General features: G+C 37.3%; 1 protein-coding gene and 1 long non-coding RNA gene across 7 annotated transcripts in view; one reads left to right on the top strand and one right to left on the bottom strand.

Annotated features, from left to right (window-relative positions):
- Nucleotides 1–23,578, bottom strand: part of LOC140621476 (uncharacterized) — a 160,800-nt gene that overhangs the window by 48,651 nt on the left and 88,571 nt on the right. The window lies entirely within an intron of this gene.
- SAMSN1 (SAM domain, SH3 domain and nuclear localization signals 1) overlaps nt 22,095–23,578 on the top strand; it is a 137,772-nt gene continuing 136,288 nt past the window's right edge. The window contains exon 1 of one of the 2 annotated variants that reach the window (XM_072806562.1): nt 22,095–22,200. In XM_072806562.1, the coding sequence (XP_072662663.1) occupies nt 22,177–22,200 (24 nt within the window). In that variant the 5' untranslated portion in view covers nt 22,095–22,176. The remainder of the gene's footprint in view (nt 22,201–23,578) is intronic. The other variant, XM_072806561.1, reaches the window with a different exon arrangement.

Below are 23,578 nucleotides of genomic sequence, written 5' to 3'. Positions count from 1 at the left end.
TTCCTTTCCCTTTAATCACTATCAAAATAATATCCCCTTATAATACTTTCCTTGTAAATACAGCATTACAAAATCTTAAATATTTAACATTGGAGGACTTTGACCAGTTGGCATGATCACTCTTGCATGTGTTTACCAGCTGAATGTCAGCTCCACTTGGTAACTATGAATGAAGATTTCTTCATGTTTCCTGATGTGCCGTTCTTCTATTAATATAGCTAAGAATCGCCCTTCTTTTAGTTACAGTGCCACGTTATTATGCCAGATTTCAAGTGGGGTCAGCTCTGACCTCAAATGCCTCTCTGGCTTAGACAAGCCAGTCTAGCTTTCTCTAGATATTTTCTTTTTTCTTACCTAATGGACGTGAGCTGCACCTGGCACTATATTATTACTTCATTCTATTTAGACCCACAGGCTATTTCAGCTTATAAAGGTCATGTCTTATTTTAGCTAGTTTCAGCTAATTCATAATCATCAAAAAATGATTTAGAGAGTGGATTCACGAAGACTATCTTTACCATGGCCAAACTTCCAGTTGATTTAGTCAAATTGGTAAAAATTAGTCGAGACAGTTGTTTGGCTTTTTTGAATTAAACAGCAGATTAATTTATTTTGTTACCTTTCAGGAGTTGTGCTGGATTGTTAGTGAAAAACATGAATATTGTATAAGGGTCTAACATAGGTGGAATGCCACCAGAATTTTGACTGCTCGGATCAAAAATATCCACTAGTAGAACTCCTCCTTGGGAATGACCCCTAGCAGTTTCACAGTCACCTGCTGATAATTTGATTTAAATCACATTTCCTCAATCTGTTGGTGAGTACCATATGCCATTTAGGATAGGATGAAGAGATGTATCTTCGTAAGACATATTGTGTCTATTTCCTTCTCCAACCTAGCAAGTTTGTCAATGTAATTGAAAAAGATTATTTTTATAGCTTTTAGAACTTAGTGTTTGAAAGCTTTTCTTAATTGGGTTCAGTAATTTTTAACAGAAGCCACACGGCCGACAGAAAACTGTAGTGACTTGAGCATGATAGAAAGTAACGTTCTTTTAAATAATTAATAGCTGCTGAAAGGTCCCATGCATTATGGAGAAAGGAGGGAGAAGACTCGATTTAATCAGAAGATTCAGGAAGGAGGGTTGATGAGAGAGATTAATCAAACTAGAGCATGGTCATATAAGGGACAGGATCAGATGATTCGCTCACAAAAATGAGTAAGAGCAGAGGAAGCAGAGAGTGCGGGGAGGGTGACATGATGGAGAAAGTCACATATGTGGCGGTAGTCAAATGTCAAACCTCATTAAAGAAGTTGTCCACAACGTCTCTAATGAGCTGGAAACAATGTGTGACAAACCTGGTTAGAAGCTTTTTTGCACAAATTCAAACTCAGGCCAGGTTGCTCAATGGGTCTTCAGAGAAATTACAAACACTGGAGTGAATCCTAGCCAAGGAGAGCTGTGTTAGCAGACTTTCCCCAACCATATAACTTTGGCAATTGAGACAAAGATAAAGATCCCTTACCTCCTAGAGGTAGGACTGAACTGGCTTCACCTATACATTGCCACTTATAATGGCCACAGAAGACATTAGGGTTAGAGAAACTAAAATAAGTGCAGCAACAAACAACGCAACACGGTTTTTCTAAAATGTCAGGATCGAGCAAGGCCAGGGGCCAGATATCAGTGAGCAGGAGAAGGATTTGATGGAAATCTGTGTTCCTCTGCCAAAGGAGTTAACTGCACTGAGCCACCTAAGCCATCTGTATATGCAGAATGACCTTGGCAGAAGTGGAACACATTATTTATTTCCATGGAAGGTTTTTTTTTTTTTTTTCTTTTTTCTAAGTCAGGCTACATGGTCTAGAGCAGAGGTGTCCTCACTTTTCCTGCCAAGAACTCCTGGGCATCTGACGAAATGTTGTGAACTTATTTGGAATTTTTGATCCAAGTCTGTCTTCCATGTATGGTATAAAAATAATGGATTAAAAAAGTCATCAGACCTCAACTCATGTTTTTTTCTTTTCTTCCTCCAATCATCAATACAAGGACTGATCTGCAATCATCTTTCCATTATGTCAGTCTCTTTAAGTAAACCTTTAAAAGAACTGCTAGCTTTAATTTGCAACAAAATAAAATGTTCTGATTCTCTCACTTTGTCCATCCTGTACCTTACTATTCTTTGGTTTCACGCACTACACTCTCCTCCCTTCTGCAGCCAGACATAAAAACTCTTGGCCATCTCGCTTCCCCTATTTTGTTCCTCCTTTAAGATTTGCTGTTGTGCCTTAGAGCAGCACACACACTGCTTTCCCTTACACCAGGTCACTTCTTTCTGCCCAAACTTCAATTTTTAGAACTTTACTGCAACTGTCTTTGGTTGTCTATATGTTTAAAAATCCACATGCATTTATATTGTTCTTTGCTCCACCAGCAGTTCGTGAGTTCCTTAAGGGCAGAAGCAAGATACCCTTCTTTTTTTGTCATTATCTTCGTGCAAGGCTTATCAATGTTAATTGATTATTGGTCCTGTTTAGATACCAGGAATACAATGCTCCTTTGCTCTCCACTCAAGCTTGGGCAGACTGTATTGCTTTGTTCTCAGATTCATCTTTTTTATTTTTTTGTCTTCAGGTTTCTATCTCAGGTCTTAAAACGTCTCCCTTGAAATAATAACAAGAGTGATCTCTCAGGGCCCACTGTCGATGAATTCAATGTGCCAGGTCATGCTTTGGAAGGCTGAGAGAGTGTCAGGCAACAAACTCACAACTCTGTTCCATCCAGTTGTTACCTGCTTCTGTGTTTATGTACATAATGTTAGGTTCTTATTCACATATCCATCAGTAGCCAGTGTGCCTGTTACTTTGTTTATACTTATAGTGAGTGATACCAGAGTATCACTCTTCTGTTGATTAATTTATATTGCCTAATTCCTAGCATGTTGCTACGTTCCCAGTCTCTCTTAATTACTTATTGATGACAATTAAGCCACCAAGCACATTTTCTTTAGCAAATATTTCCAGAGGGGGAAAAAAACCCCACATTATAAATGATGTCATTTTCTACCTAAGCCTCTCTTGAGTCCCAGCCATGATCATGTTACTTGTTACAACAGCCAGATCTACTGGCCAAAAAGCTCTGAGTGCAGTGCACTGAGATTATGTAGACATTTAAATGAGAAGAATTTAGGCCCTAAAATGTATTTGCAGGCATGTGAAATATCCACTTCTTTTCAGAATGTCTCAGACTGACCCCATACAACCTTCTTGTGGAATCCTACCCTCAAGGACTAGTATTAGTTCTGGAATCATCCTACTATCACCTTTATCTCTCAGGGTGTAAGTGTAACTCTGAGATCATTATACTAATTTAAAATATTTGGAAATCAGCAAATAGACTTGAGGATGTTTTGACTAAGTTCCTATTCTAGGAGGCTGTAAATTTTCCATTGTGCTGAAAATGTCAAATTTATCCCCTCAACATCTTTCTCAACTCTTTTCTAATCAAATCTCAATAGCAAAAATAACCAATAATTAAAAGAATTGAGATGGCCTGATGAGGATACTGCTCGAAGTTTTATTACAATTCTGGCTAGGCAATTATATATATATATATATATATATATATAAGATTCCTGTGGCATGTGAGTTAGAGAGCACTTAAAGAGAGCTTGGTGAGATGTGCCTAGGGAAGAAAGTTTGGATAAAATAATGAAGAAAGATGAAATGTTGATTTAGGTCATTACTTGTATCTTTAATTTGAACATTATGTAAAGCTGCCTCTGTCAGATTCAAGAGAAGCCTATTAGCAGTGCCTCATAGACCGACCTTTGGGGTTAACCTCACTGCAGGTTGTGTTTAGAGAATTGACCTTCTAACAGGTTATTGTAAGTGATGCTTTTTCAGGGAAGTTTGAGGACCACTATATATGCTAAAACAGTAAATAGAAATATCTGTTGAGTGCTGTGTGCTGTATCAGATGCTGAAATATAGGAGTAAAGAAACCAGACACACATACTTCAAGAATTCCCAAGGCAAACACCAAAGAAAGTGAACACAGTTATGTGCACCTATAGAACTTATTCAAACTGTAAAACTTGAGGACTGAGTTTTAAAGTGGGTTACTTTCAGCTGCTTTAAGTGGAATGGATTTTCTTGTCAATTAAATTAATCTAAATAATTTATTTAAAGTGTTCAAACTGTTATAGTCAGAAAGTCTTGAAAACTTGTTTGCCTAAGCCAATTTAAGATGTTTTGGCAGAACTGGTGGGCAAAGTTGTATCTTTGGGTCCCCAGATTCTCCTCTTTCTTTGTCTCTAGCATCTTTCTGATGTTTCTTCAGGGGTCCCCTGACCTCACAGCCCTTCCTTTGCTCTCCTGTCAAAATTGCTCAAATGATATGGATATAATGAGAATGCTAAGCTGATAGTCAAGAGAAATGGGTTTGCACTGTGGCTCTGGTACTAAATAAATTATAGGCTTTGAGCAAGTTCCTTGAACTCTCTTTGAGTTTCCCTATCCCCAAAAAATAAAGGGTTGGGTTTTAGGAGCTCTGATATTCCTTCCAGTTCTCTTTCTATGATTCTTTGAGTTCTCAGTGCTTTGCATTTTGAGATTAGTAACTGAAGCATCCATTTGACAGAAGGACAGATTGCATAAGGAGGAGTCATGGATGAATTACTTAAGAATTGTTAAGTGTTAACCTACACATAGTCCAGCCAACACGTATTGCTTTTGAAGAGATATTATTCTGTTATCAGGAAGATTTACAAAGCATTTTAAATATGTATGGCAAGCCCTCACAGAAAAACCAAAGTGTGAGGACATTCAGAATCTTGAAATAGGAGTTGCAACATTTCTTAAGCACACTCTTTCCCACATGTCTTCCTATCACACTTCTCCTAGGAATCTTACAGGGAACATCTCTCCTGCTCTTCTTACAGTTCCTAAAACTATTCCCCAGCTCGATAGAAATAACACCTACCTGCAGCCTTAGGGTGCTAGCCTTATCTTCTCTCCCTTTATTATTTAGATCATTCTATAGTATCTTATTTTCTTAAATCCCTTTTAAGAGATTTAAGGGATACTCTAAGAGAGTACAAATGTAGCATGTTGCAGGGATAAATCTTTTTATGGAAGTAATCACTAAGGCTTGTTGCTTACCTGGTTTCCCTTACTCTTGTGCCTACAATCTTAATTGTCATAGATTTTCTTTAAACTGGAGATTTTATAAAACAACAAGATGATGAGTTAAGAATAAGTCTATCTACAACTCAAGGTACAATAAATTCCAGCACAATTATTCACAGTAAACTAAATGATAGTTATTTCTAATATTTCTAATATTAATTTCCAGGCTTGCCTTGTGAGTCATGCCCTATTTAGCGAATTAGGACTAAGAAACAAATTCTGCTCAGGATTGGTTTCAATTGTTAAATTTTTCTACTGCTCAAATTCTACCAAACTTCTTGGGTAACACGAGATTCTGCCCTGGGAAGTTACTTCCTTATTTTAGGTTCCTTTTGCTGTCAACAGGCCATTCTTGGCCTCTGCTTTTGTAATTGCTCAGAGTGTACTTTTAGTAAAAACTTTGTATCATTCCTATTTCTAAAGGCATTCACTCCTAACCACAAGCTCTGCCAAATGCCTGCTATTAATTACTTACTACCAGGGGTTCAATTTTCCTTGACTGAAACATGGCCCTGAAGCTCTCCCTCTCCATCTGAGCTCTCTATTTTCTTGCTCAAATGCCTTTATGTTTTTCATTCTTCAAGCTTTGACTGAGCACCTACTTATGCTAGACACCTCTAGGCACTGAGATTACCAACACAAATAAAATACAACCTCTGTGTTCTGGAAGCTGACCATTGACAGTGTAGACAGACACCTATGATATTATTTGATAAGTGCCATGATATATTCCTAGGTACCATGGCAACCTAAAAGAAAGATATCAATTACATGCTAGCAAAGTGGGAATAGGGAAGGCTTCACACACAAAAAAGAGACCTCTAAGTCAAGTTTGGAAAAGGAAGTTGCGAGTAGGTAATAAATGATGCTGGAGAGGCCAGAGCACTTTGGTAGGAGAAGCAGCATACGCAAAAACATGAAAAAAGCTAGAGTTGGTGTATTTATGAAATTAAAAGGTATTTTCTATGGCTGGGCATAAAGTATGCAGGACAGATGGTGACACTCAGATGACAGAAGCTACTGGGGCTAAGTCATGAGATGAGGGCTCTTGGACTTCATGGTAAGGTCTGTGGCTTTGTCCTGAAGATATTAACCTTGATTGTATTTCAGGCCTATTTCAGAATCTGTAGGAAACGGGGGAACTTGTCCCAAGAAAAATAAACATGCACACAGAAAAACTCAAATTCATACAGATTTCAGAAACCGTTCAAGTCTCCAGATTAAAATCCAGTACTTTAGATGAAGAAGCATGGACTTAAGTGGGAGAGAGTTATGCCCAGATCTCTCACAAAGGAAGGAGTCTTCTGGTGCTATAGAGAGTGGTACGCACAGGATACCCTGGGTGCAGACCCTCAATAAAGAGATGGCTACAGAGAGTCTGGTGAACAATTATAGAGGCAGACACTAAACATTAGTCATTGACCCTGAACGGAAATAACCATGGCTTCAGATGTGAGGCCTATTGTGGCTGTAGCATTGTTAGAAAGTATTAATTAATTGGATGTAGTAGAGAGTAAAGTGGCCCAGAAAAGAAGTGTGGAATTAACTGACCTGAAGCTCCACAAGAAGTTAGTTCAGCGTAGCCCAGACTGAAGCCTTAGGCAGGTCAGAAGCCCAGAGTTTCATAGTCAGAATTTTGCCCTTTTGCATTTTACTTAGATTTCTGCCCTTGCTGAATTTTAAGGAATGGGTTCCTTCCTTCTTTCCATTCTTCCCTTCTTTCCTTATCTGTTTTAATTAGTCTTGGATGAGTCCAAGTGTCCTCAGGTTCTTCTAATGTGTGCTGAGGATTGTATAGCATTGCTCTAAACTCTCCCTATTCAATATCAATATTCTTCCCATTCAAAATTCAGTGTTCAGTTTGGTTGGACTTGGGGCACTGATAAAAGACAACTAAAAAATTGAGATTCTTGGCCAGTTCTTAAATGGCCAAGTATTATCTTAAATGGCAGGTATTATGCTGTCTACTGAGAGGAGATGCCAGGTAAGTGCATGCCAAGGTCTTCTACTGCAGGTTTTATGTTCTTTCTATTACACCTCTAAAGGCCTGAGAGTCTATAGATTAGCTCAGAATATGCCCTACCAGCACAGAAATGAGGTAATTCAGTGAAAAAAGTATTTCTATTTTATTGCTCAGTTTTTCACAAATTGATGATTTTTATTTTGTGTTTAAGAGGCCATGCTGATCTATTTGCTATGACAGTAATAAGCCAACAAACCCTCCAGAGATGGCTCCTTACTCTGATCCAAGTGCTCCTTGCTGTTGCAACATTCAACTTTTTCACAACCTGAGCTTTCATACATTTTACCGGAATGCCCCAAATCCATCTTTGATCTGAAAGATACAGATTGCTGCCATTTTCTAACTAAGGAATATCACCAACCCCTTTCAGGCAGGGCTGCCCCAGGAAAATGAGTTCCCTTTGGGCTGCACTGCCATTTTGGTCTGTGTTGTGTGGGTGTGTAGGGGTGGGGATGGGGGCTAGCCAGTTATCTCAACATACTCTATTGTTGCAATTTTCTTTATTATTTCATAAAAGTGTTTCCAAAAGGCAAGATAGAAATTTTGTAAAATGGAACTCTTACAATGTCCAAGCCTATTACTTAACTTTTGTATCTTTGAATTTTAGTCATATATTTTGGAATTATCTTTGTTAAAGGTAAGTCTGCATAGTAGGCAACTTCATTACAAATAGCTATGGAAGTATGTACTTAAAATGAATTATCTTATCTTATATTTGTAGTTTTGTGACCTGAGGTCACTGCTCTGATTCAAACAGCTTTATTTAGTATCATAGACAAACATGTGTCCTGCAGGGAAGTGTTCAAGGTTGTAGGATTGATAAATGTACAGTTCACAGTGCAGATTCAAGGGAAACATTGGTTAGTACCTGAGGGAGTTTCAGGACAGGATTAGTGACAGAGATAATAATTGAGGCAACCGTTAAACTATCAGGTGTCCATTAGCAAAGAGAAGTACATTCTAGAGGAGCATAGACCAGAACAATACATCACACAAGATCACAGTTTTTCCTGATGGTGTGAGCAGTGTGTGCAAGAAGAAATAGAGACAGAGTGCCATAAGAGGTAAGTTAAGGAGACGTGAAGGAAACAAAAGACATTGCTAAGCCATCTGTAGCAGATGCTGTCCAAACGTCACCCATATCCCTTGTACCACAACCAGTTCACTGTGTTCTAGTGCTGACTTCAAGCCATGCCTAGGGATTTTACTGGATATGTAGAAGGCCAATCTGGCCATTCTTGGCAGGCCAGAAGTGCCAAGGAAAGTGAGCCCCCCCCTCCTAAGAGCATACAGACCAGAGTTGATATGTATATACCCTAGCAAACGTCCCCCCATCATGGGATAACTCTGAGACATGGGTTTTGCAGCATTTCCTCAAGTATTCTATCAGGATTAAGCTTCAGTCACCCTGCCTTCCTGTCTCTGTATCAGTACCTCATTCCCTTATTGGTACCCCTTGTCCTCTCAAATAAACTATCAGCACAGAAACTTTTACGTCAAGGTCTGTACCTGGGAAAATTTAAGCTAACACAACATGATATGGAGTGCTAGGAAGGAGTTGAGATGTTTTAGATAAATGTAATTTTGTAGAGATCTCATTGATAGAAAGGAGATAAATGAAGTGGAGGTGGGAGAGAGTAGAGGCAGCAAGACCAGTGAGGAAAGACTTGCTGAAGTCTAATGAAAAATGGTAAAGACAAACTAAGGCACCAGGAGTTTAGAAGGTGGAAATAGATTCAGAGGTACTGCAGAGATTTTATGGCAGTAGATGGGAAGGCAGTAGAATTGAGGTCTTAAGGGAAGCCTGAGAAGGTATGGTCAAAGGAATAATAGAAGACCAGGAGAAGGGGTTATCCATTCCAAGAGAGAAGGAGCTGTGCTAACAGCTGCAGAAATGGCATCACAATCAGTGCCTCTATTGGATTGGGAAACTTTGAATCATAATAACCTTCTGCAAATCACTTTTCATCCAGAATGATGGAGCCAGAACTCTGATTGTAGCAGATTAAAAATACATGATATGACCAAGTGATTATAAACCGGTCTTCAGAAGAAGTTGGCCATGAGAGGAAGGAGCAAGAAAGTGATGTTTAATGGAAGGAGGCTTAAGGTCACAAAGGCTATCTTTAAATGCAAGGATGGCTTGAGCTGGTGTATAGACCACAGTGATAGAACAAGCACAGGCAAAAAGGCTGAAAATATATCGTCAGTAGTATAAGGTCTTTGTTCTAGAAGAGGGGGGGGGGGTGAAAGTATGAACACAGCAAGGAGTTGAAGCTCATACTGTCGAGTTTTATAAAGATAAATTGTTCATATGGCATGTACATGAAAGGATGAAGGAAGTCAGGAAGCTAGTGTAAGAGAAATGTCATATTCTTTTGAAAAGAAAGAATTCATGAGGAAAGTCAGAGTGTTTTTACAGATGCAACCCTGGGTCTTCATCTGTATGCTACAGAAACCTAAGGGGAATGTAACCAAAGATTGGGGGTGGGGAAAGATGGGAGCCAATTTGGGAAATAAGACTGTAAAGTTTATGATGCTAATGATCTTAAAACATTTTTGGAAGCAATGGAAAGAAGAATGCAAAGAAAATGAGTTTATTTTCTAAAATGCTTTTGTTTTGCAAGTTCCGTTTGCTAATGTCATCTAAATTGTGTTGCCTAAATTTTCTATATTTTGAAAAAATGAAGGCTATATTATGTATGTAGATTACTACTCATCAGTCCAGCAGCAAAAAAGTCAATGAATTCTTTAAGCTTTAATGAAGCAGGTCATTATTTTACACCAACTTACTTCTCTAAATTCCACTGATCACTCTAACATCCTCCCCTCCTGCAAAAACAAACAAAGCCCAGAGCTCTCAGTATTAATCTTTTAAAAAGCTCTGCTTGACCTCTGTCTGCTATGTATAGGCTTAGTAGACTCTAGTTTTTCAGATCTTCTTTTTGGTGTATAATTTCCTAAAGTTCAAGAGACAGCTGTCTGGGGCCTGAGACCTAAGATGATGAACATGCAGATATCAAGGAAATGGTTTTCTTACAGCAACAGCTCCATTTAGATCTGAGCATTTCCTCATTCTTTTCTGACAGCAGAGCGTCGTAAGTTATAATATGCACTGAATTCAGACGTGTTCTTTGTTAGTGAGGGGGATGGTTAGGGTTAACTTCATCAGCCTGCTTAAATTTAAGTAAGACAAGGGCAGCCCCGGGGTCAGTGGTTTAGCGCAGCCCTCAGCCCAGGGTGTGATCCTGGAGACCTGGGATCGAGTCCCACGTCGGGCTCCCTGCATGGGGTCTGCTTCTCCCTCTGCCTGTGCCTCTGCCTTTCTCTCTCTCAATCTATGTCTCTCATGAATAAATAAATAAAATCTTTAAAAACAAATTTAAGTAAGACAAGATCTAATTAAGTAATTTCCAGATCCAGTAGTTTGACATTTCAACTGTGTATCCTGTAGACAGAGCACACAGATATTTATAAATTACACCAATAGAAACTATTAAAACGTTTTTCCTTTTTTTTCCCCAGCATTCATAGAAGGCTTGTTTTTATTTCTGGGCAATGATGCTTTCTATTTTAGCCATTGTTTCCTCATCAGTCTTCTGCAGTTGGGGTTTCTCATAAGAGTACACTACTTTTCTGCATATTAAAACAGGAAGCACAGTTGACTGATTGACTGACTTCATTTAGTATGTGCTTGGTTAACATTTGGATTTCACAACACTAGTTGAATCTCTATGATCCCAGTGAAACTGAAGATGAAGCACTTAACCACGTAAACTATGTTAACAGTTAATCCAAGTAATTTTAACGTTGGACACTTTCATACCCTGACTTGTTGGTGAAGGCAAATCTACATAGTAGAATATTGGTGATGAGCCAGTGTCAAATTGGGTCACTTAGGATGTGAAGTGGACAGTTCAATTTCTAGCAGAGAGTATTTGTAATCATGCTGGATGATTTATATTAGTGTTGTCAAATGGCTAAACTAGCAATTTTCAATGATTTTCAACTTGCAGTGCACTAATGTTATTTGATTTTATGATATCCTCTGTCACTTCTCTATCCTATACAGCACTTTCGCATTTTAATAAGTAGCTTTATACTTATAAGTAAGTTTAGCTAAGCAACTACATGACGCTTTACTTGCAGATTTTCTTTTTCTTTGAGTTACTGAAAAACCCTCTAATTTGCCTTAAAGGCAGTTTTAGAAATCATTGCATTAGAAATAGAGAACTGTGAGGAGTCCTAGGGACCATCTGGTCCTCCTCCTTATTTTAGAGAAAAGGAAACAGGCCAAAAGAGGTGAAACGAACTGCCTCAAATCAAACATCTAGTTACTGGTTGTACTGATTACAAAATGGTCGTAAATATTCTTGCACCTTGTGTCCACCTCCATTGCAAAGAGACTTTGCAGCTTCTTCCATTAGAAGGAGGCATCTGCTTCTCCACACCTTGAACCGGAGCTTGCATTTAGACTTCCTTTGGCTGACAGAATGCAGAAGAATGCTGTGCCAGTTCTGCTACAATAGATAACTAACATATAATTTATTTTATTTTCCTTTTGTTTAACTCCCTGAGTATTCTAAAAAATCAGCAGTCCTCAAAAAAAATTTTTTTTCTCAATTCTCGCTTCTTGCTACTTGGCACATTTTCAAATATTCGCTTTCTTTGCTTGTATATTGTATAATTTCTTTTACATCTTCTACCTCATGAAGCTTTTTAAGTGTGTTCTTTTTGGTTTGAGTTTTTAGGAACATCTTTGGCTGAGGTGAAATTTTTGACTATGCTTTGGGCATTACTTTGTGGCACAAAATTTTAATCCACTTAACAGCTTTCAGCACATGTATTTTTTTGGCAGGCAGGTGATGCTGTCAGCTATGTCCATACCAGCTGGCAAATTGCAGCAGGCAAGTAACTCTTGAAATGAATGAAAAAATATCTTTAACCAACGGGGAGGTCAACTAGCTGTGCCTGATAGATTTCAGTTCTTTGTTACCTGAAGCTATGCACATTAACATAAGACATTATCATAAATGCGTGGCCTGAATAGAATCATATTATCTGAAATCCTCTATTTTGGATGGTTTGCTCATTCTTATCTGGGGGCAGTATGATGTAATGAAATGAGCACTGAACTTTATGATTAGAATCCTGGGTTCATATTCCAGATCATCTACACATTAGCCTTGTCACTTTGAGAAAGTTACTTAATTGCTCTTAAATCCAGTTTCTTTGGTTTTAGTTTCCAACTTACTTAGGGTTTGTTTGTTTGAGAATAAGGTGAAGCATGCAAAGCATTTTGTAATCTGCTAACTACAAACTCTCTAGTCCTCTAAGTACTACACATTTTTCACTTGCTTATTGGACACTCACTCTCAGTCGGAAACTCCACATCTAAAGTCCATCTCAACGTGCACTATGCAAGCTTTTATTTTCTCCTGACTTCTGAAATTCTATTCATTAGTACTCACATTTTGCCATTATCCAGGTTTCAAATTTCCAAGTATGTTTTTGATGCTTCTCTCTTATTTATTCCTTGTAAGGCATGCATTTATTTATTTATTTATTTATTTATTTATTTAGCAAATGGTTATTTCTCACCTGTTCTTCTTTTTGCTCCTGCACACCTTCCTTCATCCAGGCTCATCCCTGTGTTTCAAACCAGACCTTGCACCATCTTATCTCTCTGTTTCAAACTACTTCTCTGGATTTGGCATCCATCTTAGACCTCTCAGCCTACACCTTGACCTGATTTGATTCCTTCTCTCTTAGTCTTTTCTCCAGCTCCAGTGTGTCTTGTCTCTGGGAAGAACCCCTTGTTCTAGTCTGTGCCCATTAGGACCTGTTCCCTGTCCCCAACATCCAGTTGTGCCACTAAGCCATTTTGTTTCCACTCCTGTCACCCTGATGGAAGAAGAGACTCAAACTCTAGGTGACACTGAGGGTGTTACCTCATTGTAATAAACATTTCCTCGTTTATAAAATGAGAGGGATACTGACTACCTCACTAGGCCACTGTGAAATGAAGTAACAACACATATGACTGAGACAGGAGGAAGCCCTCACAATCTAAGAGTTCTTCCCAAAGACCTGGATATGGTTGCATAGTGATAGACACTGTGCTCCTCATCTGACAAATCAAAATCAAAGCAGCTTAGAATCAAATTAGGGGGATGAGAATGAAATGTCTAATACAATTTGTGTATATAGATGAAATATGAAATGCAGTGCAGGTGGATGAGTACAAAGTGGAAAGGTAAGAAGTGTGAAATGGGAGGGGGGTAAGAGATTTTATTTATTTATTCATGAGAGACACAGAGAGAGAGGCAGAGATATAGGCAGAGGGAGAAGCAGGCTCCATGCAGGGACCCCGATGCAGGACTTGATCCCAGACTGGGATCACACCCTGAGCTGAGCTGAAGGCAGATGCTCAACCACTGAGCCATCCAGGTGCCCCTTGAAATAGGGTTACTCAAGGAAGACAAGCAGGCAGTGGCTTGTAAAGAAACAAATAGCTGTGAATTGGTGAAAAGACAGCAGGAACGTGTTGTTGTGGATGTGGATAGTGTCATAGGAAAATGCTGGAGGACAACACAGTGTGACATTGTGGTGCTAGCCTGATAAAATGAGAAGATGGGTTTTAGGTTAAAGGTCGTGTTTAGAGTGATAGAGTTGTACCAATCATAGCAGACTTAAATTCCTCTCCTAGTAACAGAAATATATGTGACTAATGTTTCCAGGAATATCCAAATTTTATTTCCAATGTAAGCTATGCATTTTGTTGTGTCATTCTTAAAGGATCAAGTTAGAAACTTAGTGAATTTGTAAATTCTTTGATTTATGTTAAACAAGTGGTCTCTAACGCCACTTTCAAATGCATTATTTTATATGTGAAATAATATTTGTGGAGGGAAAATTTGGCTGTGTTTAAGTAACCATCCTTCTAAGGGAGGTTTCCTGTGTTTTATTTATGAACATTAATTGCCTCCCCTTTCTGTGTGAATTGGGCTAGAAAATCACAAATGCAAAAGTCTTGGGGTTTATCTAATCCAAGGCCTGTGTATTTTACAAATGAGGAACAGAGAAACGGAGGTTAAATGTCTTTCACAAGGTCATAGCTAGACAGTAGCCAAGATGAAATTTAAACTTCTGTCTAGATTTTCAATCTAATGCTTTAAAAAAATATACTGAAGGACCTAGGATAGCCAAGGTAATATTAAAGACAAAGAGTACTACTAGAGTGTATCCAATAACAAACAGCAAGATTTGCACAACAGCTATTGTAATTAAGAAAGTGTAAATATTGGCACAAAAGACCAATGGAATGTGATACAGATTCCAAAAGCATATCTCCACTGAAATGGTGCCTTAATAAGATATGGTGTGGATGCCACTGTACTTCAATAGAGAATCAGTGGTCTTCTCGATATATAGTGCTAGATCAATTGGATATATCAATGAAAAACAAAAAAACTCCTTGACTTCTACCTTACACCAAGCACAGAAATTAATTTGAGATAGATCACAAACATTAGATATGAAGGCTTAATCAATCAGACTTCTAAAATAAAACATGGAGAGTATGTTTTTGACTTTGAAATAGGTAAAGATTTCTTAACTGAGACACAAAAGTCACTTACCAAAAAATTATAATAATAAATAAATTTAATTATCTAATTAATACATAACTAAAAGCTTCTGTTTATTAGGTGATAGCATTAAGAGGATGAAAAGTCAAGCAACAGACTTGTAAGAGATTTTTGTAATATTACATCTGTATATTATTTCTCAAAATTCTCATTAGCAGACCATAGGGAATGCTTAAAAATAAGTAAGAAAAAAGTAGGTAACTTAAGAATGGGTTAAAGATTTGAACAGATAATCAGTGTCAAAATGGCTAATGTGAAAAGTAGGTCACCATTGTTAAAACCACGAGTGAAACACATATGTCAGAACAGCTAAAATTAAGAAAACTAACAATACCAGGTTTTGTTGGTGATATATGAAATGACTGAAATTCTTCATTGCTGATAGGATTGTAAATGGTGCCATCACTTTAGAAAATTATTTGCTAGTATCTACCAAAGCTAACCATATACCTAACTTATGATCCAATTTTCCACTCTTATGTATCAGAGGAATGATTGCAGATAACCACCAAAAGACCTCTATATGGATGTTCAGAGGAGCTTCATTCATAACAATTGAAATGGAAGAAAAAAAAAAACACCCGTTGCCCATCAATAGTACATGGGTAAATAAATTATGGAATATTTACGTAATGGAATACCACAGCATAATGAAGAACAAATTACAGCACAGATGAATGTCCCAAACATAATAGTGAATAAAAAGTCAGATGTACATTAAAGTAAAAGATAAGTGGAATTAACATATGATGACAGAAGTTAGAATCATAGTTACCTGGAGAGAGAGTAAAGAGGGTACTCCTGGGCTGGCCAGGGGAGGTGGATACAAAATGGCCTTCTGAACACTGGTGGCTTGATCTGATCTGGGTAGTTGTTGCGTTCGTGTACATATATGCACAAGTTTATTGAGCTGTATTATATACTATATGTATGCTATATCTCAATTCTTCAAAATTGGCAATGATGTTATTCCCTGAAACAAATAATTCACTATTAAGAAATCCTGGAGAACAGCAGACATTGACAGCCCTTTCATGGCATGTATTTCCCTTGATACTAAATTTGTACTGTGCCTAAAGCAAAGAGATATTGCATTAAACAGCCATATGTACTTCCTAGTGTCATCATATCTTATAAAGGAAAAGTATTTCAATTTGGGTTGGACAAAAGCAGGCTTCCAGAGTCATCAGTGCCATGTAGCTAATATGGAGTGCTCTCTGAGGCTAGTGATCAGGGCTTCTCTTGAAATTTCTTGGGCAGAAGATAACAGTTGCATTTGTTTTTACCTATCCATATCTTTTCTATTAAATAAAAACTTTGAAAACTACGAATTTAAAAAATGACAATTTTATTTGGAGTCATAAAGCGTTCTTTTAAATTGAATACATTTTTTTCATTTAGTTGATTTTTGTCTGATATTTTAAAACTCTAATTTATTCCAGTTTGCTTACAAAGTTTTAAAATCATCTTTCATTCACGGCAGTTTTCTACAGAAATTTGAAAAAAAAAAAAAGATGAAGAATCTTAAGATTATCCAATTCTAGGCCACATGTTTTATGGATGAAACTGAGGCACAGACATATCATATATGTACTCTTCCTCCACTGGAATACCTTTTTATTAAATATTTCTCTTCTCTACCATATCTGCAAATCCTTCCTTTCTAAAACAAATCTTTTGAACGTCCTAAAAGCTTATTCCTTGCCTAATTCTACTTTGATTGCAAGAAACATTAAAAATCTTTACCAAATAAATGTTGAAGTTTCAGCATCGCAGAATCAACACCCTTCTGTAAACCTTTATCTAATAAATATGGCTTTCCCTAGCTTTCCTTGGAAATCAGTCCCTGAAAAGGCAAGATACTTCTTATCTATAACAAAAATGTGTACACTTAGAGTTCTCACTCTCCTATTCTCTCTCTTCTCTCTCCTTCTCTCCCTCTCTTCCTCCTCTTTCGTTGATACTAGATGATTAAAAAGGAGGAAGCAATGTTATCTGAGTTGATTAGCTAATAGATATGATAGATAATTTCTATGCATTATTTCCAAAATGGTAGGTATTTGCATGTCCCACTATTCTAATTATGCCTCTTCAAAATGTATTGCTTTATGTTTGTATTTATGAAAATTCAGAAATAGATTAGGTAAGTGATTCTTTATTAAGCTAAGACACTTCTTTGCAATGAAAACGACTATATGATTTATAATTATTTCAATTTCATTTAAGGAAGTGCTCCCTGGGGATATGGTGGGGTCTCAATTGTCTGTAAGATAATTTCATGCAGCAGTCCACAAGATTTGAATATAAACATTAGATGTATCTCTCTTTAGCTTGAAGGGTTTTTCCTCTCCCCCTACTCTAATTTAACCATTTTCCCCATTCTGAAATATCCATCATGAGAATCATGAACTAGAGAGACTTTAGATTTCTCAAGATCAGAACTTCCCAGCTGGCAATGTGGTGACATGCTGATATGCCAGGAATGGTTATGGATGTGTTGAGATATTATCTCCTTGGAAGTTGAAGTGACTGGTGGAGCCTTGAAGAAACTTCCATTTGCTTTTTTGTGTGTGCTGTTATGTGAAAAATGTTCAGAAAAACTAATTCTATCTTTTGTTTTATAGAAGAAAAATTGAAAGCCCTTTGAGTTTTGAAAGCTTTGTTATAGAGTTCCTTAATTCTAAGGCTAGGTGCAGAATCCAAATCTTGTGGCTTTTGCCCTGATGCACTTTGGCCACGACACACTTCCTTCCTTCTTCTTGAGTGAGACAGTAAAATTTAGTGGCTGCTCTTGGTAAGCACTTTTATTGGAAGAAGTGACCAAACTAATTCCTAACAGTTTGCTGAACTCCTCCTGGAATTCACTTTATATACATCGGTATCAATTTATATAAGACTTTAGGAGAGATTCTATTACCACTTTTTCATAGAAGTGGAAATTGGCATTCAGAGAAGTGAAGTGACTTGTCAATGATTTCATAGTTAGTTACTGAATTCAAATGCAGATCTGTCTGGCTCCAAAGCCTAGGCTCTTTGCACACCATCATGATAACTGGAATGGAAAGTATTGGTCATCGCTACAACATACAGAAATCCTGCCTGCAGAGGAGATAGATAAAGGATAGTTAATTTTCAGTATATGAGAAGAGGAAATTGGGGCATTTGCTATGCCTACCTGGACCTATTCTCCACTTTGAATTGGCGATGGCTTTTGGAGAGTGGGTGTCCTGGTGCAATTTGTTAGAGACCCTCCACAAAAAGAGTCTTAGGATATTTTATTGTTTTTATTGCTTCTACCAGACACATGAGTCAGGAAGTTTTCAAGTTGAAGTACAGAGAGACAAATTTTTACAAAGATTTGAAAAGTTAGATACTGTAGTATTATCTCTAGACTCTGCCGATGACCGCCTCCTTCCTAGTGGTAAGAGTGCATGTAACAAAAGAATTATAAGGAATGATCTCTGACCCTCAGTTGTACCACAAGTAAGTAGTTTGAAAAGATAAGTTCTCTTGGGCAGCCCAGGTGCCTCAGCGGTTTAGTGCCACTTTCAGCCCAGGGTGTGATCCTGGAGACCTGGGATCGAGTCCCACGTCAGGCTCCCTGCATGGAGCCTGCTTCTCCCTCTGCCTGTGTCTCTGCCTCTCTCTCTCTCTCTGTGTCTCTCATGAATAAATAAATAAAATCTTTGAAAAAAAAAGAAAAGATAAGTTCTCTAATCATTACACATACACGTGGGATATGTGGGAAATAACTGGTATCTTAAAACAAGCAAATGAGAATTAGAAGAAAGAACAATGAAGTATCATGGCACATAGATTTGGCCTTTTGGAAACTACTAAAAGAGTTCAGGCTTTCCTTGAATGGATAATCCCAGATTTGAGGGGAAAAATATACAAAATGAGTCTAGGACATCCTAGAAATTCAAGCAACCCAAAGAACAAGCTCTTCTTTGCTAGAACACATTTATTGAAAGCCTTCAATGCGTAAATAGGACAAAATGGGGCTTTGAGAGGAAAATGGAGGTATTAATTGAATCACACTATATATATAATAATCTATAAATTCATAATGTGAGGAGAAAGACAGGAATAAGGAGGTGGAAGAAGGGGAGAAAAATAACTTATTGGATACCATTGAAAAATAACCAGAGCACTAATTCCTTACTCTGAAACTGTCATGTGTCCTGCCTTTTCCTCTATATACTGTCTTTTTGGTTAGTCATAGCAGTAGCTGATGAGAGAAATTGCTACTTTACATAATTTTCCAGCTGACTAATGTGGGTTGACTTATACAATTAAAAAGATTATTTTGTACCTCCTGAAGTTATTTAAGTTTAGATAATCAATGGGTGAAATTATATCTTAGTATTGGCAAATGTGGGAAATATTGAATGCCTCCTGATATAATAATATACAGCACCTAACACCACCTATGAAATGTTCTTGCAAAAGGTGGATCCAGATTCTAACTAATTTCCATTTGTAGGAAAAAGCTGATTTTCATATGTAGGAAATACCAGAGATGGAAGAATAAGTCGAATGATACACAAAGAAGCAAACAGAACATTCAGAATGAGATACATTTCATAGGAACTAATTTCTGCAATAAGTTAGTGGCACAGAAGGAGGAAAGACTGACAAACAGGAAGAAAGTAAGAGAAAGAGAAGTTCTAGACTAAAGAGACTTAAGAGACATGAAAACCAAATGTAACATGTGATCCTTTTTTATGATCCTTTTTTATTTGGATCTTGATTCAAATGGAGCAAATGAAAGAAAAGATCCTTTTTTTTCTTAAGATTAATTATGGAAAAAGCTTTGGCTATCTTGGCACATAGTGGACCACTTAGCGGCTTAAAACAATTTATTTTCTCACAATTTTGCAGTCAGGTCAGGTCTTCCAGGAATGCCTCTCTACCCCATCGACATAACTAGGGTGGCTCATCTGGGACTTGAGGATTTATTTCCAGGATGGCCTCACTCACAGGGTGGCTAGCACATCGGTACTGGCCGTCTGCTTGGAAAGCAGCCAGAGATGTTGCTAGAACACTTGATGTCCCTTCATGTAGATTTCTTTATGTGCTGCTTGGGCTTTCTCACAATAGGACAGCTGGGATCCAAGAAGGAGGAAAGGAAGCTAGCAGTCCTCTTAAAGGCTGAGCTTAGATCTAAAACACTGATATTTCTTCTATCTTCCATTTATCAGTGTAGTCACAGCTTCAGCCCACATTCAAGGAAATGGAGAAATAGACTCTATCCCTCTGTGGGGGGGATGACATGGGAGGTATTTGAAGTTATCAAGGAATAATTTTAAAGTGTAGCAATGGCACTCTGATTATCTAAGAAAATGTCAAAAAATTTTAGAGATACAAAGTGGAGCATGTAGGAGTGAAATGACATGATGTCTGGGGTTTGAAATACTTGCACAGGAAAGAAAAATGATAAGGATAAAATGGGATAGATTTAGCAACTGTTGTAATATCTTGATAATTTTTGAATATAGGTGATGGGAATATGGAGGGATTAGTGAACTCTGCTTTCAAGTACATATGAAAAGCTCATAATAAATTTTTGAAAATATTCAGCCTTGAAATAATATTATAGTTCCTAGAAGAGACTCAAAGTTCTAGTCTCATCTGGTTTGATTTTGATTAAATTTTAATATTACATTTTCTCAGAATACACTGTAAATAATACTCACCCAAAGTACTAACTTAGGAAAGCATGCAGAAATGGAGAAACTTGCAGGAGTACTGGAAGAATAAGAGAAGGTAGTCAAACATGGAAGGCTGCTCGATGATGGTGCTGATGACGTACTTTTTTCATTTAAAGGCAACTGTGTGAGGACTTAATGCTTTGAGGTTTTGCATCTGTCTTCAAAACATGAAGGGAAAGAAGGGGAACTGTAGAAAGTTACCACCACTGACCTCACTGAACCCTTGCATCCATACTAGCTGTTGGAAATGCACAAACCAACCCTTATATGAGAAGAGTAACCCTTCTTGAGTAAGCATCCTCAGATATATAGTCTGTTACTTGGGATTGAAAGCATTCCTAGCTCACAACACTCTAAAAGCAGAAGGTGCCAAAGTAATTCTCCGGGCTTTCCTAATTAAAGAACAAGGGGCAACTGTAGATGCCTTTCTTGAGGGTATTAGAAATAAATGTTACTTACTGGAAAAATAAGTCCAGGACCAGCTGAAGAGGAAACATATTTGCAAGATCAGAATTGAACTTTCCAGCAATTCCATCTCTGGTTATGCACGCAAAAGAATTGAAAGCAGGGGCACAAATAGAGATTTGTACAGGCTTGTTGATGGCAGCATTATTTACAGTAGCCAAAAGGTAGAAGCAACCCAAGTGTCTATCATCATATGAATGGATAAACAGAATGTGGTATATACGTACAATGAATATTAAAAGTCTTAAACAAGAAGGAAATTCTAACAAATACTACAACATGGTTGAGCCTCAAAGACATGACACTAAGAGTAATAAGTGAGTCACCAAAGGACAAACATTGTATGATTTTACTTATATGAGGTACCTAGTAGAAGAATGAAATTCATAGAGGCTGAAAGTAAAAGGGTAAATGTCAGGGGCTGGTAGGAAGGGAGGAGTGGGGAGTTAGTGTTTAATAGGCCCAGAGTTTCAGTTTTACAAGATGAAAGAGTTCTGGAGATGGATGGCAGTGATGGTTAATGACAATGTGAATATACTTAATGCCACAAAATTACATTTTAAAATCGTTACAGTGGTAAATTTTGTTATGTATATTTTACCACTTTAAAAAGTACTCATTTCAGTATCATGTCATATAAAAAATCCAACTTTTTTTTTCAATTAATGGAAGGAAATAGAGGGATGGAGATGGGGAGGCACACACGGGACCTGGCTTTGACCTACTACCTTTGAAAGGAAGGTGTTACTTTTATATTGAAGGATGGTCTTTTTTTCAAGATTTGCTTCATATTTTCAATTTAGTTAGCTAGGTCTATGATTGTTTTTACTGTAAGTTTCCTTCATATTTTAGCAATATTATTGCCACCTTCGAAATCTGTTTATACAAATCATGGTATGTCTTGTGCTCTCATTTGATTAGTCAGGCTTCTTCATTAATTTAAAAAATTGTTTGTTCAGTAAAGACCATCTTATTTGATCATGGTCTCTGAATCCCCTGGATTATGGCAGGGATTTTACTCTGTAATAATCTCTCATGAGAACTGCCCACACAGCTGTGAAGGCAAGAAGGACCTACAAGGGGTGATCACGTTCTCTCAGGCACAGCGACAAGGGACTGAAGCCCACCTCAAAAATGAATCTTTTCTGCTTTTCACTGGTGAGTTTCCTTACATGCATCATTGATATTATCATTTTAATTTTATTGTATCAATTAAAAGTAATGGAATTAGGGTAAACCCTAAATTTCCTATGTGGTGATTAAAGAATATATTTAGGGTCTTATAAAAAAGTCCACATCAGAAAGAGGAAAAGGATGTTTTTATTAAAGCACTTCAGCCAATTCTATGCAGAGGCAAGTAATTTAACAGCAACAACAACAAAATACGTTCATGTAAAACAATTACTGGTTATTTAACATTTTGATGTTGAATTTCTAAGAATGATATGTAAACACTATTTCTGAGGAACTATTTTCTTCTATTTATTATAAATATCAGAAAACATTTTGCAAAATATGCTGCATTTGAGTTACTTACTTTGCTTCAACACATCCTAGGAATCAAAATTTCTTCTTCATTGTTTGAGTAATGAATTCTGTTTAATGTTGGCTTTGTTAAACTACCATGGAGGCAGCTTTCTGAGTTACACAGTGCTGTAAATGCGAGGTACAATACATTATTCCAGTCCTGCAGATGTGCTCATTCATGGGTACAAGCACTTCTCAAAATCTTTTTTACATTATTACCTTTTTTTTTTTTTTTTTTTTTGTTTTTTTGTTTTTTAGTATAGCCTGAAGTGGATCAGTGAAAGTTAGCAGGTAGTCATAGATCTGGAAATACTTTATAACTCTAACCTGCAATTGTGACCATCTGCCAATGCTAAAAATGGATTTCAAAAATAATTTTATTCATTTCTATCTGTGTTTACAGCAGGACATTATGCCTATTCACTGGTTTTTCAAGATGTGGCTGGGAGATCCCTGTCATTTGTAGAAATAAAATGGTTTACTTTGATGTTTGTTTTCTTTCCAAATTGCAAATAAGATTAACATAAGTGCTAGAGATGGTGCTGACATAGGTTGTAATACCTAAACAGGAGGCATTTTAAGCCAAGATAAGGGATTTAATCTTAGAGCATCTTGAAAAATAAAATGCAATTGTGAGTTGTGGCAGGCTGAATCATCGAGTTCTGATTGCCTATATAGTCCCAATTTACAAAATAATTGCCGGTGCTCAACTTTGCTTTGTGCCATATAAATCTGACTGGAGAAATCCCATTTCAGGTGATTTAAGTGGTATTGTGCATTCTTTTCTAGTCTATCTAAAAGAGCTCTATGTAGTTTATATGAATATACTTCCCATGGAAATAGGCAGTGTAGCAGTAGAGATGACTGCATTCTGAAATCACTCTGAATGGTTCTATAATCAGTATGCTAATGTTTCTATAACATAGCGTGGCTCAGCATAGTGTGGCATCCGTTTGTAATCCTGCTATTGAAGACATATAACCATCTAATGAGCATCATTGTCTTTCCC

This window comes from Canis lupus, chromosome 30, assembly GCF_048164855.1.
Source record: "Canis lupus baileyi chromosome 30, mCanLup2.hap1, whole genome shotgun sequence".
NCBI classification, from domain to species: Eukaryota; Metazoa; Chordata; class Mammalia; order Carnivora; family Canidae; genus Canis; species Canis lupus.
Note: the sequence above shows the minus strand (reverse complement) of the source record. Positions and strands in the feature narration are given on the sequence as shown.